The 15,497-nt window shown below is 33.5% G+C and overlaps 3 protein-coding genes across 4 annotated transcripts in view; 1 reads left to right on the top strand and 2 right to left on the bottom strand.

The window, feature by feature from the left end:
- Positions 1 to 292: 292 nt before the first annotated feature.
- Positions 293 to 6,394, bottom strand: LOC141483348 (multiple coagulation factor deficiency protein 2 homolog). Its single transcript, XM_074177869.1, has 2 exons — positions 5,861 to 6,394; positions 293 to 673 (listed from the first exon to the last, which is right to left on the bottom strand). Exon 1 carries the CDS (start codon positions 6,087 to 6,089, stop codon positions 5,862 to 5,864), a length of 228 nt encoding a protein of 75 aa, XP_074033970.1. The 5' UTR covers positions 6,090 to 6,394; the 3' UTR covers positions 293 to 673; position 5,861.
- Positions 6,395 to 6,854: 460 nt separating this feature from the next.
- Positions 6,855 to 7,859, top strand: LOC141483308 (DNA primase large subunit-like). The gene has a single exon (XM_074177810.1). The coding sequence runs from the start codon at positions 6,855 to 6,857 to the stop codon at positions 7,857 to 7,859; it is 1,005 nt and encodes a 334-aa protein (XP_074033911.1).
- Positions 7,860 to 9,727: 1,868 nt separating this feature from the next.
- Positions 9,728 to 15,497, bottom strand: part of LOC111506229 (uncharacterized) — a 29,688-nt gene continuing 23,918 nt past the window's right edge. The window contains exons 4-5 of one of the 2 annotated variants that reach the window (XM_023161242.2): positions 15,296 to 15,478; positions 9,961 to 10,108 (exon numbers count right to left, since the gene is read on the bottom strand). In XM_023161242.2, coding sequence (XP_023017010.2) covers positions 15,297 to 15,478 — 182 coding nt within the window. In that variant the 3' untranslated portion in view covers positions 9,961 to 10,108; position 15,296. Of the gene's footprint in view, positions 10,109 to 15,295; positions 15,479 to 15,497 lie in introns of both variants that reach the window. The other variant, XM_023161243.2, reaches the window with a different exon arrangement.

Raw genomic sequence — 15,497 nt, 5'->3', positions numbered from 1 at the left:
TAAACGCTGGCTGCAAGGGTATTCAGACAGTCAAGTACACAGGTGAGGTGAGGTGACGTAACAGTGCGGTATGCGAAGTAATCTAGTAAAAGGCAATAGACATTAAAATAATAGTTGAAGTGTTTGCTGTATTTCAAGTGAAATACAATTAAGTTTCATTATTCAGTGTAGTCAATTATTAATGAACACACGGGTAAAAACGTAACATAACATTGAAAATTCATAATTCATTTTTTAATAAATAAGTGATAATAATCCCTCACTTTCATTTATTTTGCTTGAATGAAACAGCTTCTTCGAAAATGTTTGTATTTCAAATTATTTGTATAAATTTTTCTATCACATTTAATACGTACAAAAAATCAGAATAAACAAAATTCAAACATAAAGTAACAATAATTTAACAGACATGGATGGAAGGAACAACCTTGGAATGCATTGCACGAACAATTATCTCTTGAGCAAATTAAAATAATATTTCATAGTGGACAAAGAACCTGAACTACAAGAGATATTTGTATGGCATGAATTTTTGCATTTTATCTCACTTCTTGGGTTTTTTTATATTCTATATAAGTTATGAATCCATCATGGTCTAAGTCGATATCTTGCAGAAGTGGATCTACAAATTTGGCCAATTCTTCGTCATTCATTGAATCTGCCTCCTTACCATCTGAAATATTAATTGATTATAATTAAGAGAAAAAAAAGCATGAACAAGGTGGGAAATTGAAACGAACATGTCAAAAAATGAATTTTTTTTATGTACAAATTCAGTTCAACAAAGTAGGAGAACTAACAATGAATTGAATAATACTCTCAATATCAGTAGAAGTTTATCATCCGAATTTAATTGTTGGTATTTGGAGGATGGCTCAATCGCTGGATGAAAACATTGTTTTAAAGGATTTAGAAAAAAATCATTGATTATTCAAAATATCTTGGACTTGAACTAAATTTTGATAAATGCGAGTTAATTACTCTTTCAGCTCCGAATAATATTTTTGAATCCATCATTTTGAAATTGGCTCCTGGTATAAAAATTTTGGAAAAGTCTAAATAGAGTCTCCTGGGTGCTCCTCTTTCTAAAGATTCACTTTCAAAACATCTTCGAGAAAAACAGGAATCACTCAAATTGCTGATCACCAGATTGAATGAACTTCCAAAACCCATGTACGCCCTCAGATGTTTCCTCACTTGGTCAAGACAGTTAGAGCTTGATGAATTTTGATAATTTACTCTGTAACACAACGGAATATGTTACAAACAATTATTTTAATAATGATTCATGGTTCCGAGCAACGCTTTCTGTAAACCTTGGCAGACTAGGGCTACGTTCGGCTCCTTCCTTAGCTTCACCAGCTTTTCTGTTGTCAGTCAATAGTGTTTATAATCTTACTGATTCCATCCTTCCTTCTATATTTATCAATATCAAAGACGTTTTTTATGCCAAAGGTGAATCACTTTGGCATGCCGCAACTAATATTGCTCCTCCTACAGATGAAAAGAAAATACTAAGGGCATGCGACCGACCTCTTCTGAACAATATAAATGATAAACTTCTGAAATCTACAAGTGTATACAATAGGTCTAGTCTGAAAGCAGCAATGATCAAGGAATCGGGTGCTTGGTTGAATGCTTTACCTGTTGCATCTTTTGGAACACTATTAGATGATGATTTTTTCAGAATAGCAGTAGGACTTAAGATAGGTTTATCTATTTTTGTGCCTCATATTTGGGTTTGGGTTTGATGAGAAAGGTACATATGGTTTGAGTTGCAGGAGAAGTGCAGGGCGTACATCTCGACATCACCAGGGGTGAAACGGGCTATCTATGGTGTCAGTGGATGTTCCTGCAATTCTGTAACCCTTAGGTACCAGTCGAGATGATGGTAAACGACCAGATGGTATGTCTCTCATGCCATGGAAATATGGTAAAGCTGTGGTATTGGACTTCTTGCGTTGATACGGTCGCAGCTTCCCATCTAGCCAAAAGTTCGAAGTCTGCTGGAACTACAGCATTGTCTAGCGAAAAATTAAAACGAAAAAAATACCAAAATCTTGGTAACAACTATCTGTTCCATCCAGTAGCAGTTGCAACTTTTGGTGTTTATAGCCTGGAGTCTCTTTTATTCGTTCATGAAGGAGATTAGGCCAAGTAACAAAAGATTACCATTCTACCACTTTTTTGATAGAAATAATTAGTATTACTATTCAACGTTGTAATGCTGCTTAGGTACTTGGAACTATTCCTCTTTCACATAATTTTAATGAGATCATGCATTGCCCTTATTTCAGTACGAAACTTTTTATATGATAACACTTCCAAAATACAAATGATGAAATTATAAAACAACAACAAACATTAATTGGCGCTCCGGGGCGAATTCATTGATTCCAGTGACGCATTTGCTTTTTAGCTGCAGGAAAACCCGGAAAAACCACATTATCTGAAGATTTCGACCTGCCAATGTACGGAACTAAAATCTCTTGAAAACAAGTCAAGATATGTGTATGATTATCAGTCTCCTATCAAGGTTAATTCGCAAGTGATTGATCCACCTTCTTCTTTTTCAGTGCGGTCAATGGACATAGGTCATTGTCTCCCAAATATGAGCTGCAGTCCTCGTGGTTTTGATTCCCATTCAGTGGAAGAGCTTCATGGAGCAAGAGCTGAGTCGATCCTTCTACGAAACCCTTCATCACTTGGAAGGATCAATAGCAACTTGAGAAATGGTTCTGATACAGATTATGTGGAACATGTCCTTCCTTATGAATCAGTAGACAGTTGTCCTGAAAATCTTGCGAAGAAAATTGCATTAGAAAATTTAGGGAGCACTTGCTACATGAATAGCATTGTTGTTCATCACGAAGAATTTCAAGAACAAGGTTTTAACAAGAACGAGAATGTTTCCTACTTATTCATGCAGCTGCAGTTTCGTAGGAATGTATCACTTTTACCATCAACCAATTTCCTATAGTCTTTGAAGTCCACTAGATACTCGTTAGGACAACAGGAGGATTGTTCCGAATTCTTGGGGTTCTTGTTGAATTCTCTTCCTGAGTAGGAAAACAGCAGAATTAATACTTCTGACCGCTCTGGAATGAATTATTCCGTACAGTCTACCTCGTTTTGTGTTTGTAGATCTTTTGCTGTAAAAATCCTCATCCTCACTAGTACATGTTCAAGAGGTAGCAAAAACGTATTTGACTTTCTGGAACTTCAACTATTGTTTCCTAATATGACTGATAACTAATCCGTGCAAATCTTATTGTAAAATCATCTGAAAATAGAACTTTTACCGGGTGATGATCAACTGTTTTGCCAAATATGCGCCAAACTAACTGACTGTTATAAGGAAACAAGTATAGCTGAGGCACCAGTCAATCTAATAATAACACTGATGATCTTCAAACATGATTCGAAATCTAGCAGACCACTATTATAATCTTCATGCAGTCATTGTTCACTTTGGTTCTGGCGTTGAATCTGGTCATGTGGTGCCGCAGGTTTTCCCGGGTTTTCCTGAAGCTGAAAAAGCAAATGCGCCACTGGAATCAATCAAGTCGCTCCAGAACGCCAATTAATTTTTGTTGTTTCATGATTGCATAATTTGTATTACTTAATTTTTTTATATATTACAGAATTTTTATATAGATACCAGATATGATATTTAAAAAAATCAAAATATTAACACTTCAGAATTTATAAACTCAAAAACTAATTTAGTTATTTTTAAGAAGAAAGCAATCAGGGAGATGTGTCTTAAGTCTTCAGAGATAAAATATCAGTGACTTGTAATAACACTGACAAAGAGGAAATGTCATAAACTAACCAAATTGCAGATTTGTCAAGATCTATCAATGAAACGTCAGTCTGTCATACTACTGTTACCTCAATACTTTCAATGGCCAATTTACATATCCCAATATGAATTAAGGAACGACTGAATATGATATTAATTGGTGAAGCATGAAAAACCACAGAAATGCTCTTAATAGCAGTTCAAAAACCAAGCAAAACATGGAAGTCTCAAGTTGCTAACGAAAGCACGTCATTTGCCTCCTGTAGAAAGTGTAGGATTTTTTTGGAGTTTTAATACACATTTCGAAATGTTGGAAGTGTGGTTGAAGGAGAAATAGTCTGTTACATAGAGCAGAGGAATATTCCATCCAGTTTCGTAAATAAATTACTTCCTCGCTCACTAGCAAAATGGGGAAGCTACCTCATCAAAAAAAAATGAGAACCACAAAGAATCTCTATAGACTTTTCGAACTAGATTCAACAAATGTCAGAAGCTATAAGGATAACTATAAGATTAAAAATTTCAGTCAGAAAATAAATAATCTAATAACAAAATTTCTTCAATTACATAGTCATGAATCAAAATCTCCAAAAAAAAACATGTCTGAAACAAAACAAGTGAGAATTTGCAAAGTTTGAAACAAAGATGAACTTAATCTAGAACTTACAAAAATTCAAAATTTTTTATCACTGTCTCGTATTCACAAAGAAAAGGAAACAATGTTGTTTAAACAACTGATCAGCTTCATCACCATTTACTTCATAAATACCTTACTGAAAATTTTACCCTTGAAACCCCAATGATATCTTCGATATCACAGCTTTAATGAAGAAAATAATGCTACTCTGCTTGATTACGAAGTAGCTGCAAAACCCTGTGAGTGAAACAAACCAACTTATCCCCTTTGCTGTGTATGAACGAGGGAAATATACAAGTATGGTGAAAATTCTCAAATTGTTCGAGGAAAAATAGCTTGCAAAAATAGATACTTCATATGTTTCGATACCACCATATGAAGAACACACTCCCGCTTCTTTGAATATTTTGTTGAAAAGCGTGTAGTAATAATTGTAATTTTTCTACAGTTTATTTGTCAATGTGTATCCTTAGCTTCAAAGCAAATGGATGAAATATTGTTCAATCAAACAGTTGAAACATTGTTTGGATAAGTTTGTTTACTAAATGTTCATTTTGCAGATGCATAGTCTCACATCAGTTTGAACATAATGGCTTAGGAATGTGTTAACAAGATCTTGAAAGAGAACACTTGTTTGTATCATTTTTGCTATTTCATTCCACCTCATTTCCTAAAATGTTGTTCTGTCACATTAACTGTGTCGCTTCAGATAATATTCAACCTCTCTTTATCATCCATATTTACTGAAAAATGGCTCGTTAGTTAGATAACATCTATATTTAAGAATGGATCGAGGAGACGTAAAAAACTATTGTGAAATTTCTATATTGTCTGCCATGCCCAAGTTGCTTGAGAAATTCATAGAGGGGCATCTGTATATATCTTATCAATGATCGTCAACAAGGTTTCACTAACAACAAATCAACTTTAACCAATTTGTTAATTCATCAACATGTCTTAATATCGACCTTTAATTTATCTGTATTTTACAAAGGCCTCTGACCTAGTGAATCGGATAATCTGACGTTGGATGGAAGATAGGTGTCTTCACTCAAATGTAAAGTGTTTGGGAGGTAATTCTAAAAGCACGTGGATTGTATACAAGATAGGTCAGAGAAATATTCCATAAATTAGAGGTTATTTGAGTTTATGTAACAAAAAAAAAACCGAAAATATAGATATTTTTGAAAACGTCAAATCTGACAGGTTCAGACTTCTTCAGGTAATTTGTACTGGAGTTAGTCGATGAAGCGAAAAACACATATACAAAGTTAATTTCCAATAAATCAATTATTTTTATTCCAAAGTGAGAAAATAGCAGCAAAAGCCTTACTCTAACAAAATTGCACCTTCTTGTTTGAAATTGAAATGAAATGTAAAACATGCACATGAATGAAACAATACAAAACAAAACATACATTAAGCTTGAGGTTTAGCTTGTCCGGCTGCTTTCTGCTGTGCTCTAATGAATTCAGGATAATCAATGAAACCATCTTTGTTGTAGTCATCAACATTGAGAATGGGATCAATCAGGTTCACCAACTCTTCATCTTTGAACACTTTCTCCTCCATAGTACCAGGTTTCTCCTTGTTACCCTGCTCTGGATTCAGCAACATAGAAAATGAATGAAATGAAAGCATCAACATATCAACGTTAGTTAGAGGTCACAAAATTCACATACACATTCATATTGTAGCTATGATGTTCAATAAACACACTATTTTCCTCTAGAGGAAAAATATTATTAAAACTTAAAGTTAGGTTTCCTAATATTGATTTTATTTTGTATTGGCAAAACACTTCCCATCGTCTTGTACAAATTTTCAACTCTCAAAGGAGACTTGTTCTGAGCCAGATCTACAGAAGAAGTCAAAAGGTCTTGAGAACGGTTTTGTCCTTCGTATCAATTTGGATGGTAGCTGGTTGGTTAGAGTTCCACTCTTAAAACCATTGCTAGACTATAAAATAATATATATAAATCAACAGACAACTTATAGTAACAGATAACCAACTACTTGTTTTATATATAAACCAAAATTTGAAAGTTTTAATATAGGTTATGGCATGAAAATTATTATGTCTTTAATATTCTTTGGAATATATCAGGTCATGACTCATAAGTCATGGTCCAAACTGAGGTGCATATAGGAGGTCATTTATGATAAAAAATTCATATAACATTCCTCACTGTTTTCAAGTAGTTTTTATTTTTGTGATTTGAGCCAAGGACGTTATTGATGTTTTTTCTGTGTGGCAACTTCACTTTAGTAGAGCTGTAGTAGTTTTATATTCATTCACATTTGCTTATGATTAATTTTCCTATCTTTGTTTCAGGTTATTGTCGAACACATAAACTTCGGCACTGTTTCATCATATGGGAGCTACAATGGTTCATATTGATATATAGACGAATGGATCAAAGTGATTTGCAAAAGTTCCTAGTGGAAAATGACTTTGTATATTTACCTGTATCGTCAGAGGAAAAAGAATCTCTGAAAGATAAGTTGTTGAGGGACAGAAATTTCACAGAAGCTAAATTTGAAAGTATTTCTTACTTCAAAACATATTTTACTGAAATTGCACAACTAGTAGCTTTGAAAAAGATATTTCTACTCAAAGGTATTGCATATTTTCCAGAGACCGATATCATTTACTGCATAGTTGATAGATTACGGACCCAGATCTCCATTCACCTACAGTGGATCAACAAAATGTTTTCAGTAATTGCAAAAGATGACCATATAAAATTTTTGTTGCAAAATATATCACCTTTTATCCCAAAGGAGTACCAACTATACTCTATTGATGATATTAACTTGGAAAATATAGATGAAGTTGCTAACAACCATTATCCATTATGCATGAAGACTATCCACCTTGCTTTACGAAATGATCACCACCTCAAATATGATAGCAAAATGCAATATGGAATATTTTTGAAGTGTACAGGACTATCTTATGAGAATGCAATGCAGTTTTGGAAAAACGAATTCACTCAAAGTATGTCACTGGACTTATATCAGCGCAAATATTCCTATCTTTTCAAACACCAGTATGGAATGGTTGGAGGAAGAATTCAGTACAGACCATTTACTTGCGAGAATATTCAAAAATATTCTCCATCACCTGGACAGTATCATGGATGTCCCTTTAAACATTGGGATAAAGAAAACTTAATACAAAAATTACAATGTGATGGATTACAGACAAATGATATCAATTATATAAAAGAGCTGATTGACAAAGGGAGGTATCAAAATGCTTGCACAAGATATTTCTGTGTTAATTATCAAGTGTTCAGAGATGATGTCATTCAAAGTCCAAATCAGTACACTTATGAGGGTTTGTGTATCGATAGGCATATGGACAATGTTCTCAGCTTGATTTGTGGAAACTTGGACAAAGACTTTTCATGATAATGAAATATGTACACATATTTTATTATTATTCAAAACCAGGTGAAGTTGTATTTCTAAAACTACAGAGTAAATTAGTTTTACAAATTTCATTTGTTTGCATTGATGTTTGTCATGGTTATTGCTCACATCATCTATGCTCAAATATTTTTAACTTTTCACTAACTCAAAAGGTTGGATATCCAAGAATACCATTGAGCAGCATTTGATAAAAAATCACTGATTATTCTTTCTATATAGGTACCAGAAAATCACGAGTTGTTTTTCCTTTTACTTTTGGTTATTTCTCACATATATGGATTTACCCATCATATCCTGAAGGTTCTATTCAGAAGAGAACTGTTCTTTTGATAAGAGGAAAGTTGGAGACTTCTCTCTTCTTTGAAAAGCATTTCGAGAATTTTCGTGCAGTTCTTGTGCATCTCCATTAAAAAAAATTCACATATGAAATTGAAAATAGATTCTTGTCGAATTAAAGAACAATACTATTGGGTTAATTTTGGTATCTACCCGAACTGAATATTGTGTAGTCCCTAATTAGCGTTTGGAAACAAATTCGAAGAGAGGAACAATGCAGAATAGATTCATTTTCGAAGATTCTCGAAAATATATTTAAAAAGAATTATATTAAATCAAATGTTTCAATTACTTTAAATGATATTTGGTTTATCTTCAAATTCAAATTTGTTTAGTGACCACCGATAATCACTCTAACTAAAGTGATCTACATTGAAAAACTCTTCTAATATCAAAATATGGTTTTCAGGAGGTCTTTGTTTTCTAGTTTGAATCTGAAAGTAACTTTTATACATGATATATCCATCTTTGTGAAGAGTTCATTTTGAACTAAGTTGTTTTTTTCTTACCCCTTGGAAATTTCCTACAATTTTTTCCATAAAGATGGAAAAGTGAAAGCCAAAAGCTTTTTTCCCAAAAAATAATCTCTTCTGAAAATATACCCCTTTCAATTTAAAGATAGCTTTCGATTATTTATCCATCTGTCATACTATATTCATGTACCTAATATTTTTCAACAGTATAAGATATTTGATTTTAGTGGTGAAGCAATCATAGTTTCAGAACAGAATACATTTTCTTCAATATTTTTTCATTTTTCAATAGACCCAGATAGGTTTTTTAAGATTTCTGAGCAAAACCTACAGTTGATACTTCTGAACTGCATTTATCATCATTATTACACAGTGGATTCTATACAAGGTGATTTTTTAAAAAAAAGTCTACTTATGAGCATTTTTAAACTCCCTCAAATGCAATACAGAATGAAAAATTAAACTTCCTAGGTTTCTAATACAATAAAACTTTTATTGTATTAGTTTGAAAATGTCCATATAGGACAAAACTGCATTAACGATAGTTACAAATAAAATTTGGTAAAAGACATAGTGTCATTTCTCACGATAATCTCCTACCACATAGAAAAGGCTACATCAATAAATTTATTGCAATACAGAATTGTAATTTTTGTTGTATTGCTTCATTCTCAACCGATACTGATGAATGAAATATTCCATAACAAGCAATCAAGATTCAACCTTCCTCTTGAAGTTGCGATATTTAAACGCTGGCTGCAAGGGTATTCAGACAGTCAAGTACACAGGTGAGGTGAGGTGACGTAACAGTGCGGTATGCGAAGTAATCTAGTAAAAGGCAATAGACATTAAAATAATAGTTGAAGTGTTTGCTGTATTTCAAGTGAAATACAATTAAGTTTCATTATTCAGTGTAGTCAATTATTAATGAACACACGGGTAAAAACGTAACATAACATTGAAAATTCATAATTCATTTTTTAATAAATAAGTGATAATAATCCCTCACTTTCATTTATTTTGCTTGAATGAAACAGCTTCTTCGAAAATGTTTGTATTTCAAATTATTTGTATAAATTTTTCTATCACATTTAATACGTACAAAAAATCAGAATAAACAAAATTCAAACATAAAGTAACAATAATTTAACAGACATGGATGGAAGGAACAACCTTGGAATGCATTGCACGAACAATTATCTCTTGAGCAAATTAAAATAATATTTCATAGTGGACAAAGAACCTGAACTACAAGAGATATTTGTATGGCATGAATTTTTGCATTTTATCTCACTTCTTGGGTTTTTTTATATTCTATATAAGTTATGAATCCATCATGGTCTAAGTCGATATCTTGCAGAAGTGGATCTACAAATTTGGCCAATTCTTCGTCATTCATTGAATCTGCCTCCTTACCATCTGAAATATTAATTGATTATAATTAAGAGAAAAAAAAGCATGAACAAGGTGGGAAATTGAAACGAACATGTCAAAAAATGAATTTTTTTTATGTACAAATTCAGTTCAACAAAGTAGGAGAACTAACAATGAATTGAATAATACTCTCAATATCAGTAGAAGTTTATCATCCGAATTTAATTGTTGGTATTTGGAGGATGGCTCAATCGCTGGATGAAAACATTGTTTTAAAGGATTTAGAAAAAAATCATTGATTATTCAAAATATCTTGGACTTGAACTAAATTTTGATAAATGCGAGTTAATTACTCTTTCAGCTCCGAATAATATTTTTGAATCCATCATTTTGAAATTGGCTCCTGGTATAAAAATTTTGGAAAAGTCTAAATAGAGTCTCCTGGGTGCTCCTCTTTCTAAAGATTCACTTTCAAAACATCTTCGAGAAAAACAGGAATCACTCAAATTGCTGATCACCAGATTGAATGAACTTCCAAAACCCATGTACGCCCTCAGATGTTTCCTCACTTGGTCAAGACAGTTAGAGCTTGATGAATTTTGATAATTTACTCTGTAACACAACGGAATATGTTACAAACAATTATTTTAATAATGATTCATGGTTCCGAGCAACGCTTTCTGTAAACCTTGGCAGACTAGGGCTACGTTCGGCTCCTTCCTTAGCTTCACCAGCTTTTCTGTTGTCAGTCAATAGTGTTTATAATCTTACTGATTCCATCCTTCCTTCTATATTTATCAATATCAAAGACGTTTTTTATGCCAAAGGTGAATCACTTTGGCATGCCGCAACTAATATTGCTCCTCCTACAGATGAAAAGAAAATACTAAGGGCATGCGACCGACCTCTTCTGAACAATATAAATGATAAACTTCTGAAATCTACAAGTGTATACAATAGGTCTAGTCTGAAAGCAGCAATGATCAAGGAATCGGGTGCTTGGTTGAATGCTTTACCTGTTGCATCTTTTGGAACACTATTAGATGATGATTTTTTCAGAATAGCAGTAGGACTTAAGATAGGTTTATCTATTTTTGTGCCTCATATTTGGGTTTGGGTTTGATGAGAAAGGTACATATGGTTTGAGTTGCAGGAGAAGTGCAGGGCGTACATCTCGACATCACCAGGGGTGAAACGGGCTATCTATGGTGTCAGTGGATGTTCCTGCAATTCTGTAACCCTTAGGTACCAGTCGAGATGATGGTAAACGACCAGATGGTATGTCTCTCATGCCATGGAAATATGGTAAAGCTGTGGTATTGGACTTCTTGCGTTGATACGGTCGCAGCTTCCCATCTAGCCAAAAGTTCGAAGTCTGCTGGAACTACAGCATTGTCTAGCGAAAAATTAAAACGAAAAAAATACCAAAATCTTGGTAACAACTATCTGTTCCATCCAGTAGCAGTTGCAACTTTTGGTGTTTATAGCCTGGAGTCTCTTTTATTCGTTCATGAAGGAGATTAGGCCAAGTAACAAAAGATTACCATTCTACCACTTTTTTGATAGAAATAATTAGTATTACTATTCAACGTTGTAATGCTGCTTAGGTACTTGGAACTATTCCTCTTTCACATAATTTTAATGAGATCATGCATTGCCCTTATTTCAGTACGAAACTTTTTATATGATAACACTTCCAAAATACAAATGATGAAATTATAAAACAACAACAAACATTAATTGGCGCTCCGGGGCGAATTCATTGATTCCAGTGACGCATTTGCTTTTTAGCTGCAGGAAAACCCGGAAAAACCACATTATCTGAAGATTTCGACCTGCCAATGTACGGAACTAAAATCTCTTGAAAACAAGTCAAGATATGTGTATGATTATCAGTCTCCTATCAAGGTTAATTCGCAAGTGATTGATCCACCTTCTTCTTTTTCAGTGCGGTCAATGGACATAGGTCATTGTCTCCCAAATATGAGCTGCAGTCCTCGTGGTTTTGATTCCCATTCAGTGGAAGAGCTTCATGGAGCAAGAGCTGAGTCGATCCTTCTACGAAACCCTTCATCACTTGGAAGGATCAATAGCAACTTGAGAAATGGTTCTGATACAGATTATGTGGAACATGTCCTTCCTTATGAATCAGTAGACAGTTGTCCTGAAAATCTTGCGAAGAAAATTGCATTAGAAAATTTAGGGAGCACTTGCTACATGAATAGCATTGTTGTTCATCACGAAGAATTTCAAGAACAAGGTTTTAACAAGAACGAGAATGTTTCCTACTTATTCATGCAGCTGCAGTTTCGTAGGAATGTATCACTTTTACCATCAACCAATTTCCTATAGTCTTTGAAGTCCACTAGATACTCGTTAGGACAACAGGAGGATTGTTCCGAATTCTTGGGGTTCTTGTTGAATTCTCTTCCTGAGTAGGAAAACAGCAGAATTAATACTTCTGACCGCTCTGGAATGAATTATTCCGTACAGTCTACCTCGTTTTGTGTTTGTAGATCTTTTGCTGTAAAAATCCTCATCCTCACTAGTACATGTTCAAGAGGTAGCAAAAACGTATTTGACTTTCTGGAACTTCAACTATTGTTTCCTAATATGACTGATAACTAATCCGTGCAAATCTTATTGTAAAATCATCTGAAAATAGAACTTTTACCGGGTGATGATCAACTGTTTTGCCAAATATGCGCCAAACTAACTGACTGTTATAAGGAAACAAGTATAGCTGAGGCACCAGTCAATCTAATAATAACACTGATGATCTTCAAACATGATTCGAAATCTAGCAGACCACTATTATAATCTTCATGCAGTCATTGTTCACTTTGGTTCTGGCGTTGAATCTGGTCATGTGGTGCCGCAGGTTTTCCCGGGTTTTCCTGAAGCTGAAAAAGCAAATGCGCCACTGGAATCAATCAAGTCGCTCCAGAACGCCAATTAATTTTTGTTGTTTCATGATTGCATAATTTGTATTACTTAATTTTTTTATATATTACAGAATTTTTATATAGATACCAGATATGATATTTAAAAAAATCAAAATATTAACACTTCAGAATTTATAAACTCAAAAACTAATTTAGTTATTTTTAAGAAGAAAGCAATCAGGGAGATGTGTCTTAAGTCTTCAGAGATAAAATATCAGTGACTTGTAATAACACTGACAAAGAGGAAATGTCATAAACTAACCAAATTGCAGATTTGTCAAGATCTATCAATGAAACGTCAGTCTGTCATACTACTGTTACCTCAATACTTTCAATGGCCAATTTACATATCCCAATATGAATTAAGGAACGACTGAATATGATATTAATTGGTGAAGCATGAAAAACCACAGAAATGCTCTTAATAGCAGTTCAAAAACCAAGCAAAACATGGAAGTCTCAAGTTGCTAACGAAAGCACGTCATTTGCCTCCTGTAGAAAGTGTAGGATTTTTTTGGAGTTTTAATACACATTTCGAAATGTTGGAAGTGTGGTTGAAGGAGAAATAGTCTGTTACATAGAGCAGAGGAATATTCCATCCAGTTTCGTAAATAAATTACTTCCTCGCTCACTAGCAAAATGGGGAAGCTACCTCATCAAAAAAAAATGAGAACCACAAAGAATCTCTATAGACTTTTCGAACTAGATTCAACAAATGTCAGAAGCTATAAGGATAACTATAAGATTAAAAATTTCAGTCAGAAAATAAATAATCTAATAACAAAATTTCTTCAATTACATAGTCATGAATCAAAATCTCCAAAAAAAAACATGTCTGAAACAAAACAAGTGAGAATTTGCAAAGTTTGAAACAAAGATGAACTTAATCTAGAACTTACAAAAATTCAAAATTTTTTATCACTGTCTCGTATTCACAAAGAAAAGGAAACAATGTTGTTTAAACAACTGATCAGCTTCATCACCATTTACTTCATAAATACCTTACTGAAAATTTTACCCTTGAAACCCCAATGATATCTTCGATATCACAGCTTTAATGAAGAAAATAATGCTACTCTGCTTGATTACGAAGTAGCTGCAAAACCCTGTGAGTGAAACAAACCAACTTATCCCCTTTGCTGTGTATGAACGAGGGAAATATACAAGTATGGTGAAAATTCTCAAATTGTTCGAGGAAAAATAGCTTGCAAAAATAGATACTTCATATGTTTCGATACCACCATATGAAGAACACACTCCCGCTTCTTTGAATATTTTGTTGAAAAGCGTGTAGTAATAATTGTAATTTTTCTACAGTTTATTTGTCAATGTGTATCCTTAGCTTCAAAGCAAATGGATGAAATATTGTTCAATCAAACAGTTGAAACATTGTTTGGATAAGTTTGTTTACTAAATGTTCATTTTGCAGATGCATAGTCTCACATCAGTTTGAACATAATGGCTTAGGAATGTGTTAACAAGATCTTGAAAGAGAACACTTGTTTGTATCATTTTTGCTATTTCATTCCACCTCATTTCCTAAAATGTTGTTCTGTCACATTAACTGTGTCGCTTCAGATAATATTCAACCTCTCTTTATCATCCATATTTACTGAAAAATGGCTCGTTAGTTAGATAACATCTATATTTAAGAATGGATCGAGGAGACGTAAAAAACTATTGTGAAATTTCTATATTGTCTGCCATGCCCAAGTTGCTTGAGAAATTCATAGAGGGGCATCTGTATATATCTTATCAATGATCGTCAACAAGGTTTCACTAACAACAAATCAACTTTAACCAATTTGTTAATTCATCAACATGTCTTAATATCGACCTTTAATTTATCTGTATTTTACAAAGGCCTCTGACCTAGTGAATCGGATAATCTGACGTTGGATGGAAGATAGGTGTCTTCACTCAAATGTAAAGTGTTTGGGAGGTAATTCTAAAAGCACGTGGATTGTATACAAGATAGGTCAGAGAAATATTCCATAAATTAGAGGTTATTTGAGTTTATGTAACAAAAAAAAAACCGAAAATATAGATATTTTTGAAAACGTCAAATCTGACAGGTTCAGACTTCTTCAGGTAATTTGTACTGGAGTTAGTCGATGAAGCGAAAAACACATATACAAAGTTAATTTCCAATAAATCAATTATTTTTATTCCAAAGTGAGAAAATAGCAGCAAAAGCCTTACTCTAACAAAATTGCACCTTCTTGTTTGAAATTGAAATGAAATGTAAAACATGCACATGAATGAAACAATACAAAACAAAACATACATTAAGCTTGAGGTTTAGCTTGTCCGGCTGCTTTCTGCTGTGCTCTAATGAATTCAGGATAATCAATGAAACCATCTTTGTTGTAGTCATCAACATTGAGAATGGGATCAATCAGGTTCACCAACTCTTCATCTTTGAACACTTTCTCCTCCATAGTACCAGGTTTCTCCTTGTTACCCTGCTCTGGATTCAGCAACATAGA

The sequence above is a fragment of the Leptinotarsa decemlineata genome, unplaced genomic scaffold (assembly GCF_025532065.1).
Source record: "Leptinotarsa decemlineata unplaced genomic scaffold, Ldec_3_MD MMD2_tig00003308_RagTag_RagTag, whole genome shotgun sequence".
NCBI classification, from domain to species: Eukaryota; Metazoa; Arthropoda; class Insecta; order Coleoptera; family Chrysomelidae; genus Leptinotarsa; species Leptinotarsa decemlineata.
The sequence above is the reverse complement of the archived record's forward strand: the minus strand, read 5'-3'. Positions and strand labels throughout refer to the sequence as shown.